At 38.2% G+C, this 26093-nt stretch overlaps 1 protein-coding gene across 1 annotated transcript; it reads right to left on the reverse strand.

Annotated features, from left to right (window-relative positions):
• Positions 1–1733: 1733 nt before the first annotated feature.
• Positions 1734–25097, reverse strand: LOC145764738 (phosphoinositide 3-kinase adapter protein 1-like). The gene is made up of 20 exons (XM_082576394.1): positions 25054–25097; positions 23538–23589; positions 21711–21810; positions 21065–21200; positions 20170–20284; positions 18578–18702; positions 17602–17752; positions 17017–17120; positions 16495–16640; positions 9205–9296; positions 8721–8917; positions 7426–7526; positions 6947–7122; positions 6715–6798; positions 6370–6534; positions 6005–6102; positions 5636–5765; positions 5219–5337; positions 4874–5055; positions 1734–4727 (listed from the first exon to the last, which is right to left on the reverse strand). The coding sequence occupies exons 2-20, from the start codon at positions 23548–23550 to the stop codon at positions 4613–4615; spliced, it is 2349 nt and encodes a 782-aa protein (XP_082432520.1). The 5' UTR covers positions 23551–23589; positions 25054–25097; the 3' UTR covers positions 1734–4612.
• Positions 25098–26093: the final 996 nt, after the last annotated feature.

Consider the following 26093-nt stretch of genomic DNA (forward strand, 5'->3'; position numbering starts at 1 on the left):
GTTATTTCTTTGTAGTTTTTGTGAGATTTTGGCACAAGGTATTACCTGGGTGTTATGGCATTTTTTGTTTAGTGTTATTTCTTATACGGCGCAGATGGTAAGCCTTCCTGTAGCATCGATCAACATGTCTCCTTATTTTCAGTTCTTGTAAAAGTTAATGCATTTTAGCTTCTTTTTTTCTAAGTTGAATGTAGGCCTAACCCTAGATGCTGAAACGTTTCATTTCACTGTGGATGATATGGCACAGGTTGTCGTGCTGTATTCATGTAATTGTAAATTAAATTTTATAGATTATAGCTTTGACCTTAACGCTTTTGGCCTTTTAAATCTAACCTTTTAGCGTCTGAAGCAGTGGCGTAGCTAGGGAATGTGCCGCCCGGGGTGGATTTAGATTTTGCCGCCCTTCAAGAAAAAGCATGTGAAAATGAAATGCGTTTTTTTATCAGATTATAATCAACATCAAAAATCGTAGTCTGAAAGTGCCGCCCGGGGTGGTCCGCCCCCGCCCCCCACTTAGCTACGCCACTGGTCTGAAGTGAAAAATTTGGAGGACTTGAGCCAAGGAAGAATAGCCTTCAGAGAGGGATTTTGCGTACGTCCCCTCTTCCAGTCAAAATTGTCTCAAAACCTCAAAAAATGTGGTAAATGTTAAAAAGCTTTTGCTCGTGATTTAAGATTCGTTGAAAGAATTTTTCGATTTTAAATCGTACTGAAAGGCAAAAATTTTGCGCCTTCGGCGCGAAACATGCAGCCTAAGACGCTGTATAAGAAACTGAAGCTTTCAGTAATGCGAACGGGGTCTGGGGAGCGAACTTCCAGAAGTAGCCTATATGTGATGCGATAATCCAATAAGCCCCTGTAGATGTCAAAACATCGTTCCCGCCCCTGCTTAAATTACCCCCCCACTCTCAGGAAGTGTCCGGAGCCCCTGCTGAAACTACATAAAAAATACCAGCTTTTCCGAGGTACCGATAGTAATTATCACCTTTACAAACCGGCATGTCGGGCATCTATTCCCAAGCAAATAGGCTAGGTTTCGAAACCAGCAATGTATAGTTGTATACTGTAGATAGATTATTTGATTTCAGCGTAAAAAAGTGACAATGAAAAAAAAGATGGTTCCCGCCTGAGAACAGACTCCTGCTAAAACCCGAGGGACAATTAATTAGTAAGTCCAAATACAGTATTCTTATCTTAAATTTTGGTTTAATAGAGATGAGATGCAGCCTAATCTTTAAACCGTAACTTCAGTCTCGCAAGAGCAGTGAAACCGCATCATCATACAAGCGATTGTTGAGCAATTCAAAATATAAATTATTTTTTAACGATCAATGTAAACCCATAATCAAACCTAATTGCGTATTGATTTTAATGTCGTCGGCAGACGTTGAATCAATGTAAAAACGACTGATTTACTGTCTGGGTTCTAGATCAAACATTTCACCACCTTACAACAGAATTTATTTTTATCGCAGTCAAAACATTGGCTTTATAAAGGATCGAACCCATAACTCGCGCTTTCTTGTCATCTCACCTTGCAAAATCAGATTTTTGCACGCCCAGAAAGCAAAATTCGTTAGTTGTACATTAAGTCAACGTCTGCAACCGTTGAATCAATGTAAAACTGACGAATTTTTCTGCCTGGGCATAAATGCAACATCTGCACTCAGCAGTTGCAAAGGGAACAGATATTGCCGTAACTTGGATACTCGAAAGAAATTGCAACATGGAAATATCGTCGATACTGGTTTATTATTGACAAGAATGTAATTAAATGTAAATTGATGGTTACAATGACAGTTTATTTCCGATTTTATCAGAAGTTACGTCAACAAACATAAAATTATCGTAAGGCAAAATAGTTGGGCTTTAATCCGAATAAGTATATCATAAACAGACATAACTCAGCAACAACACTACATTTAACATTATAAAAACAAAAAACAAAAAGCGAACGTTTTCGGCTAGTCATATAGCCCTTTTCAAGCCTATAAGAAAATACATTATTAAAAGAAATGCTAAAGAATCATATAGTATCACAGCAAAAATATGGTCAAAGCTAAACATTTGAGAAACTGCCTCGCTCACACAAAATGATAACTGAAAATTACACAGCACAAACCTAAACCTACAAACAGGCGTAAACCTACAAACAGGCGTAAACCTACAAACACTAATCTTTTCCTTAATTTCAGCGCTGTTTGCCCGTCTAATTACAAATCTGCTTTGATCAAGTGCCTTATCTCGCGACATTCGCTCGAACAATGACTGTTTCAACAATGAAATTAATAAATTACGCTCATACTTTGGTGCTAATCATTATCCGACTTGGTTTTTTAACAAGGTTCTTAGAGGATTTTTGAATTCGGTTTCCACTACGTCTCCAGTTGAGGAACCTGATTTCAAAAACTTTCTAACAATCCCGTTTGTTGGCAAGGAATCCAAACGTTTTGCCACAAGTTTGTCCAGATTTATTGCCTTGAAGTTTAACGTTAAGATTTTTCCCGTTTATAAAACATTTAAAGCTGGTTATTATTTTCAGTTGAAGTCTAAAACTCCTTTCCGCTTATGTTCTAACGTCGTGTATAAGTTCACTTGCTCGCATGATGCGAGATCGTCATACGTTGGTATGACCACACGACATTTGGTGATGAGAGTGGGAGAGCATTTGAATTTAGCTAATTTTAATAAAAACAGTGCAATTAAAGACCATATTAGAAACTGCCAATCGTGCTCTAACAATAAACCGTCTTTGCAGTCTTTCAAAATTGTTCGTAAGTGTTTGTCCGAATTCGACACCAAGATTCACAAGGCATTGATCATCAAATCTTTAAACCCAGGGCTCAACAGGCAATTATTTGCTTGCGGAGCTTCTTACCTTTTAGCAGTTTTTTGATTGAATTATCACGTCTTGTGTTTCTCGCATTCACTTTGTTTTGTGCCACTATCTCTTGTGCTTCTGTCTTTCTTGCGTAATCTGCCTGAGTCCTTGTCTGAACAATCAATTAATTTTACCTCTGAAATACTTGACCCGTTGTGCTGTGTAATTTTCAGTTATCATTTTGTGTGAGCGAGGCAGTTTCTCAAATGTTTAGCTTTGACCATATTTTTGCTGTGATACTATATGATTCTTTAGCATTTCTTTTAATAATGTATTTTCTTATAGGCTTGAAAAGGGCTATATGACTAGCCGAAAACGTTCGCTTTTTGTTTTTATAATGTTAAATGTAGTGTTGTTGCTGAGTTATGTCTGTTTATGGTTTAAAAGAGTTACCTCTCTACCCAAATTGTATTATAAGTATATCAGGTTACAAAAAGACTAACCAAACATTCAAGAAAAAAGAGTTCTTGATATTGTTTCAGTAGAATGATTGCTCATGTAACATTATACAGTGTAGATTATACACATCTGGTTAAGATGAGAGAATATATTACAGTAAGAAAAACCTGTCACTTCACTTTAGCTTCGTTTTCGCAAAAAAAAAAACCTTTGATAAAGTACAGGCACAGTACCCAGATAAGAAAACTGCAGCCTACCGCAGAGGTTGCGTAAGTTCTCATACGTGCAAACCATAACACAGCATCTTGGCTAACAAAATTCGTCATTATTGTATGGACTCCACGTCTGCAGACGTGTAAACAATGCAACAACGACAGGTTTTCGCTAGCTGTGCAGAACAACGTGAGTTAAACTGATCTTTGAAAACTGATATTTCCTCACAAATGTCATATAAAGGATAGATTTGGTAAAAAAATGATAAGTTTTTATCCGCGAATAAATAAGGCGCTTTTTTGCATTAATCCGTGATTCGTTTTGCGAATTGCACAATGAAGGATCAAGGAGAGAATTTTACAGCGGAATTGGAAGAATTAAAACTTGCACATGATTATACAGTGATGTTACATTACAGTATAAGTTACATCTAAATCACAAAAAGTACGTTGCACGTTAAAATATAGATTGCACAAATATTCCAGCTAAAAAATTCGTTGCTTTTGCATTGCTTTTACGTTTGCAAACACCAAAACAATGAAAAAAAAACGGATTTTGCTTGCTGGAAAAGCCTTGATTAAGATGAACGTCTTTAGATGCAGCGATGAAATTATACACCTAACGACAGTGCAAGTAATTAGTTGGTCTTTTAGCCGTTGTACTGTAAAACGAAAATGATCATTGATTTTATGTGGTAGGAAGGTTTTTGGCAGTAGGGTAATCTCTATGCAAAAGTTGCTTAAAAAGCCATATTATGTTGTGTTCATTGTTCGGTTTTAAAGGAAGTTTTCAACTAAAATGTCTGCTATGTTTAACATCAAATCAACATTTTTCGACGTAGAATAACTGTGAGAAATCAGCCCTTGTTTTTCCCAAGCCAGCAAAATGTTACAGATGCTGGATTGGCAACTTTATACTGACTCGAGTGAAGGATTTGTTGAGGCACTGGAATATATTAGGTAGAAGAGACTTAAAAAGTTCTCAAACTTGAAAGTTTTTTGCAGTTCTTCGACATTGAAATAACGTGAAAGTAAAAAGAATGCCATCGGCGAGAAAAACTTGCAATAGCCGTTAATTTAAGGCAAAACAGATGAAATTTAACGTCGAACTGGCGGGGAATCACCACTTGCCGTGGGGCCGAGGGGGTACGTATGGGGCCGACGCAGCAGCCGTATCGTCTCGGGGTGGGACTGGAGGGGGGCGCGACATACCACTGTGGCGAGGTTGAACAGTTCTGCAAAGAAAAAGATCTGTTATAAAACCGTAAGAAAACGCACAGCTGATGAAAGTGTTTTCTAAAGTGTAAAGAAAAAATTCTTGCAATCATTTTATCTCACGATAATAAAGAGTTTGGTTTGAAAACATGTGAAATAAACGCACCCATAAGGAACCATAGCTGGTGCCCGTGGCCTGCTATCCTTGCGTGGAACAGCCGCGATGGGATTGTCATTCGGCATCATGGCGGCTCCGATCCTGGAGGAAGATGTGGAGTAAAAGTTCTCTGGGCGGGAGGAGGTATCAGTCATGGACTTGCGGAAGCCGTCATCAGGCTTCATCGGCATCTGGAAGAGTAAAGAATACACGTGACAAAAAGCTAAAGGTGTTGGCTATTATCGTCGTGACGTCATTTTTAATTGATCACACATGAATGCGGGTTTAAAGCAAAACGGCTTCAAATATGGCGTCAAAATAATTTTAAACGGATTGAAAACTGGCAACACTGACTTTGGCACTCCCGTAGATGATTTCGGAGGGATCGGATTCGTTTGTCTTCCGAAGGACAGCGTCGTATGTGGAGGAGCCGGCTACAATCGGTTTAGTAATTTCAAGGCTGTCGTCTTCACCTAAAAGAAGGTGAAATCGACGTGAAATGGGAGAATTCTCACTGCTATTTGCATTTCCGAGCCTATGCATAAAAATAGACTAAGAATAATCTACAGAAGAAAAAAAGTCGAAGTTGCCAAATAACATAACAATTTATTTTTTGTGCATCAAAAGAAAACAAGTCAATAGTTGTTTTGTTTTTTCTAAAATTTAAATCATTTGGCTAGGCTATCAACAACAACAACATTTCAATAAATGTTTATTTCGGTGATTCCTTTCCCTATTTTTTGTGTAGTTTCACTACCACAAAGTTTGCACCTCTTTGCCTTTTGAGCTCTTTACTTTTCATCAGACTGTTTCTCACTCGTTGAAGGCATTCTTGTTGGAACTGGAATGAGGCGGCTTGCTCCTTGTGCTTCCTTTCCCATTCCTTGAAACGGCTCACAGCCTGCACAAGTTGACTTGTAAGCTTTATTCAAAACAATGTTAAAATATCATAACTACTTGGCTGATTTTCATTCTTTTAAAGGTTGAAAATTTGCTTTTCTTGCAATACATTCAATTATTAATAAGTTTTTTTTTACTTGAAACAAACAATAAAAAAGCATGAACAAAATGCTCACAGAAAAGCGAAAACAAGCAATGAAAGGTGTTTTTATAATCGGTCCGACTTGGATTATTTCCCACCTGGTTGGTTGTCAGTTCTTTGTTCTTGACCTTTTGCTGCAGAATAATCAGTTCCCTTTGAGCGGGGCTGACGTACGAATGCATCTTCGGTATCGCCACTGGAAAACGAACAAACATCAACGGTAAAAACAAGTGCGTCGTCGCATGGGTGACGTATGTTATATGACGTAAACTAAGCCACTGAGAAAACTGATGGGAAGTGCCTGGCAAGTAGTAACAAACCTATCTTGAAATAATTAAAAATAACAGAGAAAAACTTGGACTACATGTTCGTTTGAGGCCCTCGATGTTGGATTGAGAGACGAAGAAAAAAGAGAATCAAAAAAGCAAAAAGAAAATCACAAGATAAAAAGAAAATCGCTTACGTGACTCGTATGAGACGCGGTCCGCTCCTCTGGGTTTGATTGATTGGGTCTTTTCCGTTCTCTCTGAAGGAAGAGGAGGAGGATCTTCCGTGGGAGGAGGAGGAGCAGGAAGTGGGTAGGAGTCGGAAAGAAGATGATCACGCGGTGGGCGTGGAGGAGCTTCCTCTAAAAAAAAAAAAAGCGCTCGGTGAGACGTAAAATAGCAAAAGTCAGAACAATTGAGTCATTGCGTAGGCCGAAGAGTGGCACGGTCCAGGACTGATAGAATAAACAGAGAATGTTGAGCATTTGGTTTAATTATAGCATTTGTTTTTACAGAAATGCTCTTAAATCAAACCATAATACCTTGCCAAGATGAAGATGAACCGTGAGAGCTGAATAGTGAGTCCTGCTCAGGATTTTCGAAAGTCATATATGTATCTTCGTCCGCTAGAAATCAAAATATGAAAAACCTCATAAATAACTGTAGAGAGCTTCTAAGTAACACACTGCAGCTGAAAACTTTAGAAAGCTCCCGTGAGTCGGTGAGCCGATATTGAAAATTACGTTAAATTTACGCAAATAGTGGAAAACTTACATTCTATCATTTGTGCCAAGATGCTTTCATAATTAGGCGTGTTATCAGCTGAAGGGATAGGAACCAAGAATGGTCTGTCGTAATTCACTTCATTTACGTCACTGCCAAAAGCCACCGGTTTCATGGGAACGTACCCAGGCAGGGTCCCAGACTGGCCATGGTTGGTATCGTAAATGCTGAAAGATCAAGCTTTTGTGTTGATTTTACGTTTAATAAACGACTTACAGCAGTAAGAAATTGCTAGAATATGCTTGGAAATAGGAAGATATAAGATATGTTTTATATTACTTAAGCTTGTTACCCGTTTAAAACTAATCTTAATGCAAAACGAAAAGTTCAAGATTTAAGCGTCAAGTTCTTATGTCTTATGTAATATTTTTATCCTCACAAGACCCTGGTCCACAATCCTTTCTTTCAGCCCAAATGAGCAAAATATGGAACAATGCGAGTAAACACGATATAAGACAGATTTTACTTACGATTCGTTTACCGATAGATATCGCCCAGTCACCATCTGAGCCATCATCTGTGACGTGCTCTGGGAGCTTCCAATCTCATAGTCGACCATCGCAGACACTTCCTGGTTTCACAAGGTCACGTGATTAGACAACCAGAGTGAGGTAGAACGGATGAAGAGATTAAGTTGTGGAACGTCAAGTAAACGTGAGAAGACGTGAAGTAGACGTAAAAGAATAGTAGAGTTAATTTTTTTAATCATAGCCCTACCGTTCATCAATTTTACGTTGAAATCGGGCCATTAACTTTTAAAAACTATCAATGAACCCTCATTCTTAAGTTAGACTATTTTAAAACTGCCAGTGACCAATAGAATGAGCTGACAAAACCGGTCATGCGTATCGTACAATCAGGTGCGATGCCGAAGGGGAACTAGACATGGCGCGTGATGGTACTCACACTTGTCGGTAAATGTATTGCTTTACCATTAACATATTGTTTTGCCGTTATCATATATTGTTTTGCCGTTATCATATATTGTTTTAGCGTTTAAAATGAATAATCCAGCTAGCAAGCCAGTGTAAAAATCGACTGATTAGCGGATTGGATACTGAGCTTGTTCACGGGGATGTGATAGCCTAAACAAGAGTTAAGTGTCTTTGTATGGATTCAACGTTTGCAGACGTTGAACCTAGTTCAAAAGCAATAAATAAATCATTGCACCAGCCATATAACTGTCCTTCTTGCGTCGAAGATGCAAAACGATAGCGGTGCTATTGACCCCGCGGTACACAAAGTAGTACCACGGAGTGAAATAGTACTGCAACCGCAAAGCAGGAATGCAAGAACGATTCATTTTCCTTCAAAAAGCGTGGCCAATGTTTTTCATTCAGCAGCTTATGCAACTTCAAAACGTTAAGCCACGTTCCACCATGACTGCCTACAGATGCGGCCTGATTTGTTACATTCTTAATCTATAAATTTTCGAGATTTTGCCAATTTTTGGTAACTGTTTGAACAAAATTTTATAAAAAATAACGTTTTAACGTCTTTTTACTGTCTTTCCCAGGTGACAAATTTGGTTTTTATATCACCAGGGCTTGAAAAAAATAGACAATTTCAGTAGCCGCTTGCTAACAGTCTGAATGAACGTTTTTTTGACTTTTTTTTTTTTTCATTTTTTACTGCTTCCCCAAGGCAACAAAAAGCTTTTATGTTACGAGTCAACAAACAGTTAAAAAATCTCAAAAATTTTTAGTCAGATAGCAGTAGTAGTTAAGGTCTGCAAAGCATGCATGATTCTACAAATAGAAATTACCATGTAAGAATTCATGTAGTTCTTGAGTTCCCAATGGCCATACTTCTCAGCGAGGTTTGTCGGATAGTCGCCATCACAATTCGCTGTTCCGAACGCTCGTACAGCCCCGGGGCAACGCAGCAGCAAAGCGGTCAAGTTACGCAGCCCATGAGTGGCGGAGAAATGCAGCAAGGTCGGCGCAAATTCCTTGCTGTTGCCTGACGTAAGAAAGACGAACATTTTCATCACTTCAACGTAATTTACAAAAACTTTACTTCGACTCTTTTTAACGACAGAGGTTTAAAATGCATATTGAAATAGTGCATGAAAGCAAAGCCAAAAGCTAATAGCTTCAGTCAACAAAGCACTTTACTTGTGCGATCTCAAAATGTAATCGGAAGACGTTACTTTAACTTAGTGAAATAACTTTTTGACGTAGTAAGCGACCCGTGGGTACGATAGCCAAACATTGATCAACGTTAAAGTTGCGAAACGATATCCTCACCTACGGAGCCTTCCCCATCCGCACCCTGCTGCGTTCCGAATATCCGCAACTGATCCTCCGGCACGTGGTTGCGGAAGGACTCGGTAAGATTTCTGAGGATAGGAGCTTGTTAGCATCCAGAAACCAAAGGTAGTTATTTTACACCGTTTCAACGTCGGACGACGTAACAAAATATTTCGTTTTTTTAACACGTTAGAAAACGTTTAAAAAAAATTGATAAATTTAACAAAGGGCTTTCCTAAAATAAATAGTTCGGTAACTATCACTTACCGTCTTTCTACTTTTACACTTACAATTCCTTTTACGTTATCACATCAAGTGACAAAGCAATATAGTTTATCAGATACAGAAGCTTTTTCACGCTGCCTGCTAACGCTAATTACATCAGCCTGGATATAAAACGGGTGGCAATGCATAATGCAAACAAGCAATCAAGTGATTCATTTAACAATTCCCAACGCGACGTAAACTATAAACAGGAAGGGTTACCCTTCAGTGATTGTGCAGTAACGCAGTGTATTAATTATTATCTTTAGTTTCGTGAAATCACAGTTTAATTGCAATTATTTTATGTTTTTCACTGCCATAATGTTTCTGGTTATGTTTGAAAGAAGACACTGACACACATTACACGACGATGCAATAAAAGTATTGTTTTTTAAGTTGCACTATCATCAGTCAACTTACAGATTAGCAGGTAGCAAAAAACACCAGACGTAAATCAGGACTCACCTTTAAAAAAACGCATGCCCGAAAATACCACTTTCTGTTTTAAAATATAACTATCTTCTCAAAAAATTACTTCAAACTAATTAAAAATTTATATGTCTTTTGTTAACCGATGACTTGCTGCTGGAAATGCAAATGGAAGACGCAAAGTCAGCAACTCTTATACAGTAAATTGAAAAGAAAGATTGGAAAAGCGGAAAATTGCCGCCCATATCCTTTTCCGGCTATACAAAATACTAAGTGTCTGTTGTTTCAATGGCTCAGGAAAATCCAACGCACAAAAAGATAAACTGGGAAAAGAGAATAGTGGTTGCACAATTCTTTTTTCGCATAAATCTAACGTCGCTTGCCGTTGTGATAACGTTCAAACTCATTTTTTGATGTATAAACTGCAAAACTTTGCCAATCTATCTCTTTCTATTTTTGAGTCAACGAAGAAATAATGTGCATTGCAACAATGTAAAGTAATCAAATTGCAATGAAAGAGATAAAAACTTCAGCAAAAACTAGTAGCTATGATGAGAAACTGAGCTTCGATTTCGTGAAGAAGCTTTTTGAAACCTCAGGTTAAAAATAACTGTCTTATGTTTCACTTGTGAATTATATTAAACCGAGTTCATATTAAAACGTCAAAATACTGCAAACTAACAGCATTAACCAAATATGAAATAACACCGATGGAAAGACATCAAGCGCGTATGATTTTAATTGTTTTTGATAAAATTTCACGTTTTTTCTTAAAAAGTGCATTAATAATGATCATGTGTGTTTTTATATAGCACTGTGATTAATTATCGCAGATCTTGCGTTACTCCTCAGTGCTTTACAAAGCAGACAAGGCCAGTGCAACCGTATAGAGGTGCAGCCAAGTACGTTATTACCCGAATCCATTCCATTGCTGAGTGCCAAGCGGAAACAAGATTCGGCAGCGCTTTTAAAAAAGCCTTTTGTATGACTCGACGGGATATGAACCCATGCTTACCAATTTGGAGACGGACACACTCACCACTAAGCCATCGTTATTAATTTTCAAACACTATATTAAAAACATACTTTGTTTAGAAACTTAGACAACCTGCTTGTATGGGATAGTTGATAGACAGCTACGTCCCAAAAGCAAAAGCTCTAAGAAACTAAAAAACAGCTGATGTAAGTGGCAACTTTGTGGGGTGGAAAATGTACACTTTCTTGCTGCCCAGACAGCAAATCAGCAAATCCGATTTGTTGGCTGGGTGTATCCCTCTACATTAAGGTTTTGGCCTAAAAACCCAACATCACCTACGCGTAACATACATACTCGTGTGCGGCACAATAGAGCATTTAAAAAAAAATTGTTGAGCATAATTCATAAGACAGCAAATCAACCGTCTGTAGACGTTGAATCAATGTAAAAAATGGCTGATTTGCTGTCTGGGTTGTTTGTCGGCACACACTTCCAACACACGGCAATCAAACTGACTGTGACGCTTGTTGGCCTGTTCAATATTTTATTTTAAAAATCTATCAAAAGCGCACACAAAGCGAAAACAAAATGATTCAACGTCTGCAGACGTTAAATCAATGTAAAAATGACGGATTTTGTGGCCGGGTTGTCCGTTATTTCCGTGAAAACTCTGCTACTTTTAATCTAAAAGTTGTCTATCTTACAGGCCACTCATACACCAAGCTACTTTTGACTGAGCGTAAGCTGTTTAGATTTTAAACTTGAAATTTCAAAACACTTAACCAAGTAAAATACTAGCTCAGTCAGCTGCACCACATTCTCCAAACATTGCATAACGTAAACAAAGCAAAAAAGAGAAAACGCTGTTAAATCACAACAATATAAACAGTAGGAACGTTCAAGCTGAACAGATACAGTGACTCAGCGGTCACGTGATCCGTGAAAATGAACATGCCTCCGTCTACTCTGGTCAAGCGCAATCGAATATGAAAAAGCAGCACCCTGTAAATACGTTTGGGAGAACAGTGGCTCTTTCAGCTCCATGCGAATGCATACGGAACAACAATGATCTTTAAGCGCTCTGCGAATGTGTACGGAAGAACAAATCGCTGTCCATGTCATCCTTGAGTGCCCTGTTTGTGCTGCATTAAACTGACTGCACAGTATGGCTGGCTCAACCTGGCTTCCATTACCTGCCTCGAGCTTTGAAAAATCTATCTCATACGAATGAAGAACGGGCTTGTACGTCAAAGACAGGAAAAATAAACATAAACCAGCACTAAGCATCAGGCAAGGAAGTAAAACTGAAACAAGGAAATGCGCCTCAAGAGTTTCGTATCAACAGAATACTGGCTCGTGGTTATGGTAACGCGTGCCTTTGTTTACGATTTAGAAATAAATTTTTTACACTCAGATTAACGTTTCACGACATCTAAACGCGCTCGGAGCATATTTCAAAAGACCAAAGCGTCTGTCCAAAGAACAGTTAATAGCAGAGAGAAAAGCGCATTGATATCGGTTTAGCATTCATTTCATCCTTTATTGCACAAAACGTAGCACCACAGGCACAATATAATGAGTTATCTTCGTATGGGTCTGCTACTATTCGGCGAGTCCGATTCGGCGAGTCCGATTCGACTAGTTCGATTCGGCGAGTTCCCTATTCGGCGAGAGCCCTTTTCGGCGAGTGCCCTATTCGGCGAGGTTTTGAAATTTTTGAAAGGAAATTATCGGGTACCGTAGCCTAATTATAATTGCCGTTTTTACATCGTTTTAACGTCGCTAAACGTTGAAATCGTGCAGAAAGAAATAAAAAGAAAATGTTTGAACTATTAAATTAAAATTCGTCATGTCAGTTCGGTTGTTTTTATTTCTGACCATCATATGAAAAACAATACACGTCAACATAGCAAAGGTAGAAGCGACAAAACGCGAACGTTAAAACGTGCTTGAATTCGTCATGTCAGTTCAGTTGTTTTTCTTTCTGATCATGATATCAAAAACAATACGTCAACATAGCAAAGGTGTAGAAAAAGGTAGAAGCGACAAAACGCGAACGTTAAAACGTGCTTGTGACCGAAGTAAGTTATTGAGTTGAAAGAAATTTGGCACGGTCGCAACACTTTCAGAAAAGTTTAAGATATGAAGGAAAAATAAAACAAAGAAAATGTTACAAAAAAATAATAAAATAGATCATGTTTATGTCTATAAGTTAGTACTTTTGAATAGTTAAAATGATTAGTTTGGACCAACAAATGTGTGGCCTACAGCTTGGATTGAAAGGAAATTATCGGGTACCGTAGCCTAGTTATCCCGACCAGCAAAAATTTGTTCCAAGAACACAGTTCATTTTTACATTGTAGTAACAGAATGAAAAGGCTAAACAAATGTGTGGCCTATCGTGTTAACGTCGCTAAACGTTGAAATCGTGAAGAAAAGGAAGCATTTGCTGACTAGGATACTTTGAAACTGAGAAACATTCACAGAAGCCCTACGATTTGTTCCAAGAACCCATTTAGCATAACATTTCATTTGTACATTGATTCAACGTCTGAATACATTATCTTAAAAATGCAACGTATCGTAGGGCTTCTGTGAATGTTTCTCAGTTTCAACGTATCCTAGTCAGCAAAAGCACCCTTTTCTACACGATTTCAACGTTTAGCGACGTTAAAACGATAGGCCACACATTTGATTAGCCTTTTCATTCTGTTACTACAATGTAAAAATGAACTGTTAGGCTAACTGGGTTCTTGGAACAAATTTTTGCTGGTCGGTATAACTAGGCTACGGTAGCCTACCCGATAATTTCCTTTCAATCTAAGCTGTAGGAGTTTAGGTCACACATTTGTTGATCCAAACTAATCATTTTAACCATAGACGCCTAAGCCGTGAGGGCCAAGCCCCCACGCATATTTCCGCGTGGGAGCAACTTTTTATGCGGCATTGATACATAAAACAATAGATGAACTAGCGATCGGCAGCAGGAAAACATTTTTAAATACAAACCGCAACAGCTTCGCAGTAAATAATCACTAGAACGAGTAGCGATGCTACAATCCCACCCCAGACAAAAAAATCTGTCATTTTTACGTTGATTTAACGTCCGCAGACGTTGAATCAATGTAAAAATGACTGATTTTGCTGCCTGTGACATAGCAAAAATCTACCATTTTGCGTCGATTCAATGTCATCAGATGTTGAATGCACCCAAAAACAACATAATTTGCTACGTTGACGCAGCGTGCGTTTAACTTAATGCGCTTGCAAACAGCCTCCTGTCGCTTTCGAAAGTCGAAACTTCTGCAGAGAATTGTCGCGGCAGTGAATCGGTTGCTGTGAAAATGAACTTGAAGTCTCGGCCCGAGGTTACCACTAACCAACGTAACAAGGGCTGGTACAAACCGCACTGCCCACAGTCGCACAAGCCACATAATCAACACAACAACGGACTCGCGCAAACTGCATGGCGCACACACGTCCGTTGCCATAGAAACCCGATCAAAGGCGGGGAATATGCGCATTTTTTGTTTCATCTGCAACACGAAAACGGGCGTATTACAGCGAATTGGAACTTGAAAGCTGGTCAGCCATAAGTTGCGATATTGTAGTGAAAAGGGAGCAATGTCAAGTCGAAAACTTAATCAAACGTCTCTCTGTAACTATTTTTCAAGGGCTGTTTACGGATGTCAGCAACTTTTAAATTTATTAAAGGTGACGTGCTGTTGAATTGATGTAAACATGAATGATTTTGCTTTCAACAGGTATATTTTCAAGCATATGATCAAGTTAGTATTTTCATTCCATTTACAGTATACCTTTTAGTAAACCTTTTCGTCTCTTGTTTCATGCTAATAAATCTAGTTCGTTGCTAAACTTTATGTTGCGCTTAGCTTAAAGAGTCGCAGTCCATCAACCGCTAGCCAACGCAGACGCATAGCATGTGTTTTGGTCGAGCTTTGTTTATAATAATTAACGGTAGGTCGAACGTAGCGATAACTCCGAGTGTGGCAATAAAAGCAATCTTAGTGTGACGACATAATTACGTCATCCATCTGCGTGACATTTCGCTGAATTTACGTTGCTGCTGATGAAACACGCTTTCGCCCCCACGGCCAAAAAAATAGTTAGGCGCCTATGATTTTAACTATTCAAAAGTACTAACTTATAGACATAAACATTATTTTTTTTGTAACATTTTCTTTGTTTTATTTTTCCTTCATATCTTAAATTTTTTTGAAGATGTTGCAACCTTGCCAAATTTCTTTCAACTCAATAACTTACTTTGGTCACAAGCACGTTTTAACGTTCGCGTTTTGTCGCTTCTACCTTTTTCTACACCTTTGCTATGTTGACGTGAATTGTCGCTTCTACCTTTGCTATGTTGACGTGTATTGTTTTTCATATGATGGTCAGAAATAAAAACAACTGAACTGACATGACGAATTTTAATTTAATTAATAGTCCAAACATTTTCTTTTTATTCCTTTCTGCACGATTTCAACGTTTAGCGACGTTAAAACGATGTAAAAACGGCAATTGCAATTAGGCTACGGTACCCGATAATTTCCTTTTAAAAATTTCAAAAACTCGCCGAATAGGGCACTCGCCGAAAAGGGCTCTCGCCGAATAGGGAACTCGCCGAATCGGACTAGTCGAATCGGACTCGCCGAATCGGACTCGCCGAAACGGGCCATTCCGTCTTCGTATAGTAGGTGTACGCATGATGGTACTGAGGGAAACAAGTTATTTCACGTGATTGAATCTTTTTTGACCAAAAAATGTGTACCCTGCACGAGAACGAACCTGACTGAGACCCCTCACTCGATATAATTTGTATAACCAAATGTGTTTTTCAAAATATCGCTTTTCACCCTTTTTCAGGAAAATATTGAATGTCCTATTGAGCAGCAAAATCTGCCTGTCTACGTCCATTCAACGTCTAAATCGGTACAAAACAACTGTTTTCGCCGGCTGGTAAGCTGGCTTTATATTGTAACGAAGAGGTTGTAGTCTTATACAAAATAATCGTAAAGTTGAAAATTGCAACGATTTTATTGCAATCCGCGTTTGGTTTTCATTTCACTGTTTGTCGTATCCAGGCTTACACCCGATAGTTGAAGATTTAGATTAAGTGGACGGGAACGCAATGAAGCCAATCTTCGTGTCCACCTTCAAGCATGCTGTTAAGTGTATTGCCAAAGACACAGTGGCATGCTCTTGAGTGGTATTGAACCGGCGCCCTTTCAAGTGTCGTATCAGGGCTTTCAGAACTCGGCTATGCTACTGTCGTGGTTTTGTGCGGTGTCGAACCGGCGCTCTTTCGAAGGGCGTAAAGATCTCATCACATAACTAAGCAACCGACATTCATGTTGTGTATCCAACGTAGTAAAGATGTTGGCAGGCTTTGAGAAACAATTTCATAAAATAATGTTTCCATATTCGTCATGGTTTCTATAATGTCGTTTGAACCCAGACAGCAAATCAGTCGTTTTTTTTATATCTGCAGACGTTGAATCGATGTAAAAAACGACTGACTTCTGTCTGGGAAGGTAATGTTTAGGTCAATTGATCTATTGACAACCATGGTTTAGGGGCAGAAATCACATTGAACTCACTGGTCAACAATGTCAACGGCTTTCGGGTTGCTTGGATCGACTTGTAGAGCTTGACAGAGAAAATGGAAAGGGTTGTTGTTCTTCTCCAAGATGCTGTTCACTTTATCCAATTCAGACTGTATCCAAACCTTCATGACATCTCCTAACTAAAAGAGGAACAACGGGTTCGTTTCAAAATCCCTACTCATTCACCGATTCAATGCGAAAGCATGACGTTGCATTGATTAAACATTGTATTCTGTAAAACACTTCGATTTGTTGTAACGCCTGCAGACGTTGAATAAATGTAAAAAAATGGCTGATTTTTTGTAGTGGTTTCGTACCCAGAAAGCAAATTGGTTGTTTTTTACATTGATTCAACGTCTGCAAACGTTGAATCAATGTAAAAAACGACTGATTTGCTGCCTGGGTAGTTTCCATCCAGTTTATACAATTACACACGTCACGTCCATGACGAAGTCAGACGACGTTAAAAGTCGAAACGTGCAGCAATATAGCACTCTGCGTACCCTGCCAGCATACCTGAATTCTACTGTCGGCGAAATCAGTATCATCATTGGACGCACCATCGTGATCACAAGGCGGGCAGGCGTACACCGTCACATCCATGACCCCAGGCGAGAGACCTAAGCACATTTCGAATGTCAGAACAACTATTTGTCGTATCCAGGCTTGCGCTCTGTGGTTGACGATTTAGATTAAGTGCAGGGGAAGGCAAGGAAGCAGATTTCGTGTCTACCTTCAGGCATGCCTTCAAGTGTCCTGCTAAAGCCACAGCCGCATGCTCTTGAGCGGTGTCGAACCAGCACCCTTTCGAGTGCCGTACCAGAGCTCTCACCACTCAGATAGGCAACCAACATTGGCAGAACAACTGTATGCATTGGATTCACTTTTTCGTTCCATAGACTTTAAAAGTGAGGTTTCTGTTTTTTGCTGATTTAGTACAGTACTTACTACTTATGCTCATTCTAAAAACAACCCAAAAAATAATAAAGCTGTCTAATCGTTGACATATGAATAATAACAATAAGTCCCATCGTCAGTACTGTACAACAGACAAAGTACGATAAGCAACGTTACAACTATCTCCTTGTTCAGCTTACAAACCTGGGTTTTGAAAAAGCAAAGTGCATGGGTTGAACAAAGTGGCTTCTACTTCTTTGTTATTCGGGGTATCGTTAAAAACAACGCGAAAAGTGACACCCTCCGCACTGGGATAGCTTTTGTTCGCTATGAGTGTTATGTGCTGCTCTTGGTCCTAAAACGACAAAGTGCATGCGAGCTTGGCCTTCTGTTACGTAACATGATTTCGTTCCACCTGGATGAATCCAAGGGTACGAAAGTGGTCACGCATGACGTCTAAAGTACACTGCAAAAAATAATTTGTTTAAACACAAAATGAGGTTACTTGGGTATGAAGAGAAACCTGCTTGTTGTCGAAAGATTAAAACTTCAAGCGTCTTTAAACCATTACCTGGGGGAAGTTAGCGACTTTTAAAGCGAAGTTGAGGTTAAACAACACAGCAAAACGACTTAATCAGCTCAATTGTGCATAAATGATAAGCAACAAAGAGTTTCTATTTTCAACAGATGCAGAAATTTGTTACTAAAGTCTTCGTATTTTTGGCCGAGAAGACCACCATTCAGGTATAACCGATTCGAAGCGCTTTAGCAGAAAACCAAACTTCATTGAAAAGAAAAAGGCTTTGCACATTAACAACCTTTTGCAAGAAGACACAGGACAAACAGAGTAGCCTACTATCTTAAAAATGCAACCAGCCATGGGAAATCCCACTCTCTGCATATAATAAGAACCCATTCAGTAATTAAGGAAATAAACCACGCACTGAGGAAACTTCCTCTTACTGCGACGGCAGAGCAATAGCAGTTCTCTACTTCCTTATCTGAACACCAACAAAGCTAAAAAAAAGATATTGTGCGGTTTGTTATCAAAATTTATCTTTATAACATTGATTCAACATCAAAGGGTCATTAACCAAAATGAAGATTTTCTTGTTGGCTAACGCCCAACCCCAACGCATGAGCTACAAGTTGTTGTGACACGTACAGGCAAACACCTTACCTCTGAGTTGAGCACGTTGGGGTGAAAGACTATGTACATTGGTGACACTGTTGCGATAATGTCAGAAAAGATCTTCTCTGGTGACGTGGCATTTACTAAATGGAAGCTCAAAAATCCAGAAAACACTGCAAAAGATACGTTGTATAAACGTTTTTAGTCATCTACATTTTGTCATCACTCAATCAGAATTCGTGGAAACTTAATTGTAAACATGACAGGCTTTGTTGCTGATGAAATTGGAAAACTGAGTAATATTTTTCATATGGGCCATCTAGTGCGCAATTGTAACGACTATCATTAATCGCGCGGTGGCGCAAGAGAAAGGGATCCGTGTTAGTCACAATGGCGTCAATATTATACTATATACTACAACAAGGTAATTTTTAGCATTTGAAATAACGTAAGCAGGACATACGTAAGATTGATAACACCAGCAACTGTTTCAACTAGTGTATGATCACGAAAAGCATAACGAAACTTGGTTGAAGTGAAAGATGTTCCAAAAACACGTTGCTTTCACGTAAATGTAACTGATGAAACTCAGATTTCGTTAGTTTCAGACAGTTGATCAACTACCAGGAAGGAAATACGTATTGAACCGGTTTTTAGCTGAAAATGGTGCGTTGTTCAAGATGAAAGTATAGTATATTTAGTTTTTGAAACGTTTGCTAAACCATGAGTTGGGTTTCAGCGTTCCGAGGCTTCGTTCTTTTCGTTCACTTTGTCTGAACGCTCAGGCGACGAAAAGTTGCTCAAACAATAAGAAAACAAAATGTCTGTGGTTCAATAAGAAAAAGGGATTCAAAACTTTTCTGTACCTCTTTATTTGCTAGCAACGTTTACAATCGGCGTTTTCACTCAATAGAAACTTTCTCAAAAATTTTTGACTGGAAATTTTTATATTGTGATATGGCTTCAATGGAAAGCGGCACGGTCACGTGGAAACCTCTAAAAGCATCTCAAAGTTTAGGTAAAAGTTTGCATGGTTATAAACGGCGCTTTTTCATACTTTCGACCAGTGAACCATAGCTATAACTAAAGGTGATGCTTCAAACGTAGCAGCTGTTACATAACATGCATATTGTCAAACGAAGCATTTTCTGATGCTTTATTTATTTGAGTGCGGTTACCAAAGTCTTGTGTGAAGAATATTAGATTTTCAGTCTTCGGCCTCGTGAGATACAGTTGTGGGCAGTGTTATCAAGCATGTGGAGCTACACATAACGAGATTACCTCTACTACTATAAGGGGATTACATCCCTACATTAAGGGATGTATCCTTTTGGTAATACAGTACCAATGGTCCAGTTGGAAATAAATAAACATAACTTCAATATTTCAATGTTTAATTCAGGGTGCTTAGAGTCTTCTAAGCATGAGCCGCGTTTTGCGACATAAGGGTACTGGCAAGCCGCATTATTCAATTACAAACACATTCAATCATTTCGTTCATGTATTTCGGTTTCAGTTTAAGGTTGCAACAAAGGTGAGACGCAAAAATTCTTCCCACGGCCGACCCAACTTTGAAGACCCCTGGTCAAACCAATCAAAATTAACCACCATAGAAAGAGTCTTTCGTTTCCAATACTCACCGCATAGAGATTTACGTACATCTTTTATGAAGCTTTCGTCGTTGGCTTCCGCCAGGATGAGGATGATTATTTGCTCAGGATTCGTCTCGAAAAGATCACTCCGCGAGAGGGCGGACTAACATGCAATATGGAGATTTATATATAGCAGAGCATTGTTTCTTTATGACAAATAAATATTGAATGTGACGATGTTACAATAAAGAACAACGTTTAAGCGACGTTCATACAACTTGTAATTCTTCCTTCATAGAAAGTAGTTCAATCGACAGAAAACCGCCTTTGTGCAAACAAAAAAGACGTGTGTATTCGACCATCAAATATCGAGAATAGATTCTCATTCAACGAACGTTAACGAAAAAGATAATTTGATGAAAACAACGCTTGGGCTATCACAAGCTTCACAAACGGCTTGTTGAAAATCTCACCAATAGTGGGTTTCGGCATCGTTTTTGTCACAATTGCGTTTATTGTTTTGTATGAACGTCATTTACGTTAGATGACTATAAAACGACAACAATAGAATTAATAAGCGGAAAAGTAAAGGCAGTCACTGGAAGATTCAAACTTCAATGGAGTGAGCCACAGCTCTAAGCTATACTTAAGCTATACAGAGACACAGCTCTAAGCTATACAGAGAGAAAATCAATCGTTTTTTACACTGCTTCTATATCTGCAAACGATGAATCAATGTGGAGCAATGTTACTAAACTCGAGATTCTATACAGCGCGCGTGGTAAATCTCAGTGACAAAACATTACACTGCGGAGTTGGGCCATTTGATTCCATGCATCATCATGGCCTTTGACACCATTCATATTGACAAGCACGATTTGTTCGTGCTCTGTGTTTTAAAAAAGGCTGTAAAAGTGTTATTAAAATAAATAAAAACACCTACTTCGTCATTAGTCAGCTCGTTGTGCATAGTGTGGGAAAAAACAAACAGCTTCCATTGGGTCGATTTAATGCTTTCAACAACGCCTTCTTCACTGAGGTTTTTCAGGCTTTCGGCTTGTATATCTAGTCCCAAATCCCTGAAAATTTACACTTCGGGTCGGATGCACCAACAGGGGATCTTATAAGCGGCCGATTAAGCTAATTGTCTAATTATATTGTTGATTAAGGATCAGCTTGCGCAAAGCTTAACTGTGGATTTCCAATCAGCGATCCTAATCAACGGATTACCGTTGGTGCACATGGAAAAAAGGTTGGTAATTAATCTGCTTAAGCGGCCGATTTTCTTAATCGGTAGATGATTTGGTGTTGATGCGTCCAACCCTTAAAGTTAGTACGCATCCAAAGTAAAGAGGCTGCTTGTGTACATACTCCGCTGCAAATTTCCTAAGCAAACGAATGTTACCGCAATTGAACAAAGCTTTAGATAATTTCATTTAGTTATTTTTTAACAACTTTGGCCTTTTCAGTATCTTTCTTGATCTTCACACTACGCAGGCTTATCGTTTGATTTGCATCACGTGATAGAATACAAAGCATGATGCAGTATATATAGCTGGATCGAGCTGGACTCGTGCACACTCGATTACCTGTAGTTCTCAGGTAAATCCACAGTAAACATTTCTTCCATGAAATTCTTCCATGATTCACCAATCTCTCCATCATCATGAATCAGAGAGATGGATATCCCTAAAAAAGAGAAAATGTTAAAAGACTGTCAACATCAAATGTACAAAAAGCAAACATGAACAAGTTAGTGAATGGCAGGGGTGCCCATGTGCGGCCCGCAGGAACAATATCTGCGGTTCCGGTCTGAGCTCATAACTTCTTCATGTTATGTCGTTTATCATGAAGACAACTTAGTAGATTACCCTTAATTTTTGTAGTTAAAGCCACATGAATTCCAAAACTTTGTAGCCCAATATAGTAGAAAGGTATTTTCTTAGCCTTGAAGAACAAAAAGACAAAATAAGGCATCACTCCGTTACATAATAATGATATATCACCTGTTAGGCAGTTGGATAACCAAAAACGTTTCGTATTTGGTTACTTTAAATTACAATACACAATTTTAATCCTTAGGCCGAATTTCTAGGACAAATTAGGTACGAGTAAAAAGTAATGCAACCCGTCAACCATCGCAAACAGCGAAATGCCGCCTGTGGCTTCAAAAGTTTGGGCACCCCTGGTGTATGGGCAAATGCCAAGTGGTGAAAACTTGGATGAAGTGGTCGGGATGCTCAGAAATGATTTGTGTCCAGCTGCTTTCAGTCAATGTCGAACTGATGACTGTCGAAGTATCAGTCCCAGACAGCAAAATTCGTCTTTTTCACAATGATTCAACATCGGCAGACGTTGGATCAATGAAAAAAGACAAAATTGCAGGCTGGAAATCAAGAGTGATTTCATCATTTGGTAGCGCAGCCAAACTTGTATATTAGGAAAACGAATTATATAACAACTAACTAGGCTACCCAATTGCCCAGACAGCAAAATCTGTCAGTTTTGCATTGATTGAACGTCTGCAGACGTTGAATCAATGTAAAACGACAAATTTTGTTGTTTGGGTGATTATATAGACTAAAGGCTAACTAAAACCAGGACCCAAGAAATGTGACCCTTTTTACATTAATTCTCTGGCTCGGACAACAAACAAGACATATATTGTAAGCAGTCATTTTTCGTAAAAAAGAATATTATTTTATTCAAAACAAAGAAAACTGGGCTTGACATCTGCACAAATCCTGTCACGAGTGATACGTCGCGTGCGTTCGGCGGCCATAGTGAACATATGGTGACAAACCGGGCGTGTTTGTTATCAATTAATTGAAAATATTTACATATTGTAAATTAAAAGATGAAGAAATTACCGGTAGGCTTTTCTGGATCAATGAGTTCTACGGCAACGAAGAGAAATATCATAATAAAACGAAGTGATTTTAAATTTATTGTTAAATATAAGCTACAAGTAATTCCATCTCAGGAATCAAACTAACTAATAAGAACACAGTACGTGATCCATAAAAACTACATTAATGCGCTCTCATCTAAGTCTGTCAAAAAGCTGGGCAAGAATAGATCTTAATTAATAGGTGTTTATACTAATACGTATCGCTACAAACTTAACCACGACAAAATCAATTAAATTGGGTGTTAATCCTTAAACATGACTGATAAAGATCAATTTGGAAACCTAACAAAGTTAAGCTTCATTCATTGTAAGAAAATGACTCTCATCCGACTCTCAATCCTTCTCACTTAAAGATCAAAACGCCTGATGGTGATTAAAGTGAAGTCGAGTGACTAGACTTTAAAAACTTCAAAAACTTTGATTTTTACGTACCTCAATACCGTAACAAACAAAAAATTCGAAAAATTAGAATCCAAATAGCATAGAAACTCCAATACTTTCATACCTTTGCTGGGCATAGTTTATTGGAATGGGATCATGCACGAGTTGATGATCATCTGTAAAAAGACAGCATAAAGTAAACATACTACTTTATTAATAAAATTATGCACTAATAACATTTTATTGAGAGTTAGATGAGGCAGCATGTCAATGGAGAGTTTTAATGTATCCAGTGATGGTAAAGTGTGGTGGGGACTTGTAGCAGCTCACAATGCACGTTATCTACAGTTATTTTAATGATTGAATCACAAGGGCTTATGGGGTACATTATAACGACTAACACATTGCAGCTAAAAGGGTGGTGCATTATTGTATTGCTGACTACACAAGCTTGCATTTGTCTTGCAGTTTGGAAAAAGCTTCAAGTACTGTAGTTTTCATATTTAAAAACAACTAACAAAATTATGTAATGTTCTGCACGTCGTATGAGTGATATCACTCTTTTTCAACAACAAAACAAATATACCCAGCAAAACCTGCTACCTCAGCTACAACAATAAAATCTTCAACATAATATTTCCAACAATTAAGATACTTATGGCAAAGATACTTATGGCATACTTAAAAGCGAAACTCAATCAATTGCAAAGACATGATACTCCTAGTGATTACTTGTGAATTCAAAACTGAGGCTACAAAAAAGAAAAGATAGAAATTGATGCTTTTGAAAGATGGTATGGCGCTGATGGTAAGAAAAGGACAGCCAGGGAAATCAATGCTTCTATTGTTTCACTGGAAACTATCACTGGAAACCAATGCTTCTATTATTAAAAACTATTAAACTAGATTAAAAGTTCTTCAGAATCTATGATTGTCGATAAAACAATTCCTTATATTTTCGAAATGTAGTGCTAAAAACATAACAAGAAAAGCAACTGAAAGTAGAAAAGGCTAAAAGCAAATATGAAATAGATAGAAATTAATACAGAGCCTTGAACATTAAAAAATATCAAAACTGAAAGGGACAAATGGAAAAGAATGATTCGTAAAGCTACCAGGAGTGGCTCATAATCCCATATGCTTTAAAGCGGATGATGATCCCTTACGTGGGTCTGCTACTATTCGGCGTGGGTCTGCTACTATTCGGCGAGTCCAATTCGGCTAGTTCGATTCGGCGAGTGCCCTATTCGGCGAGAGCCCTTTTCGGCGAGTTCCCTATTCGGCAATTTTTTGAAATTTTTTTTAAAAATTATCGGGTACCGTAGCCTAACTCCTAACCCTAAAACGGCAATGATAATTAGGCTACGGCACCTAATAGTTTAAAAAAAAAATCCAAAAAATTGCTGTATAGGGAACTCGCCGAAAAGGGCTCTCGCCGAATCGGACTAGCCGAATTGGACTCCCCGAATCGAACTCGCCGAAACGGGCCATTCCGTATCTATGTTTATCTGGTCTTTATCAATTTGATCTGTTGTAAATCTACCTTACAACAAATGATAGCAATGGCCCTTTGCTAACCAAAGTAAAGTAGACCACATAATATCACCATGTTAACATAATTACCAAAAATTTATTTTTACCTTCGAAAATCCTTCATGATACCTTGACGTGCTCTTTATTTCACAGCTTATAATAATATTGTTTATTCAGAATGACAGACAATTTAATAGGGCACACATTTTTCAAAATGCAAAAAGGAAACGTACGTACTATTAGAAAACATACAATGACACTTTTATAAAAGCCAGCTAATTTTCATTTGCTTGTAGAAATTCAAAAGCGCATTGTTGCATGTCAAACCAATGTTGCAAAATAAAATACAAATGAATAGCTGGTTGAATGAAATCAAAACAAGTTAAAACACCATATAGTACGGCTGCGATTGAAAAAGCAGATATTGTTATGTTCCACAAGACTTCATGATTTGTACACGTTCAGTTTCAGCACAATATTTGATCGTTTATAATTCATACACGCTCAATGCATCACAAGGTATTGTTTCAAAATATAGGTCTTCAACATCAAAACCAACACAGTAATGCAATGCTTCATACTAAACTTTGTTATAAATTTACACTACGTGCACTGTCGTGCAGGTATGAGCATTTGACATTGTATCTTAGAAGTTTTAGCCATGACCATAGTTGTCAAAATATTATTGTTCGACAACATGAAAAACTCATAATATATTTCCATTAATGCAACAATGTCATACCACTGTGTTAGTAAATAAAAGAAACCTATTCAATCATTGCCATGTAATCATCAAATCTTGCTGCTTCAAAAGATGAAGCAATAGCCGATTATGTTAATACGTATAACGAAAAAACTTGTCACTTGTATCACGTTATAATTTGACTAATATTCAAGTTCTTTTATGTGTACTAGCCTGTAAAAGTGTATAACTATTACTTAGCTGCTATAACTATGATACTTGCCTTGCGATCCCAACATAAGCATCGCTGGCTGTAAACCTTCAAGGTAAAATTGCAAAACATTAAAAAAGCTCATATCGTTTGCAATACATCACATCAGTTTAGTAAATGTAAAATTGAAAAGAATCGCTTTGTCTCAAATTCACAGCACTGAAGTAGTGTTAACAACAAAATTATATAAGATC

Source organism: Aplidium turbinatum, chromosome 2, assembly GCF_918807975.1.
Source record: "Aplidium turbinatum chromosome 2, kaAplTurb1.1, whole genome shotgun sequence".
Taxonomy (NCBI): domain Eukaryota; kingdom Metazoa; phylum Chordata; class Ascidiacea; order Aplousobranchia; family Polyclinidae; genus Aplidium; species Aplidium turbinatum.

Excerpts from the sequence above, each read along its gene's own strand:
- LOC145764738 (XM_082576394.1), bottom strand. Across the intron at positions 18,703-20,169 it reads TGTACGTAAATCTCTATGCG|TGTTTTCTGGATTTTTGAGC; the intron begins GTGAGTATTGGA and ends TATCTTTTGCAG. Across the intron at positions 8,918-9,204 it reads GGATGGGGAAGGCTCCGTAG|GCAACAGCAAGGAATTTGCG; the intron begins GTGAGGATATCG and ends TTCTTACGTCAG.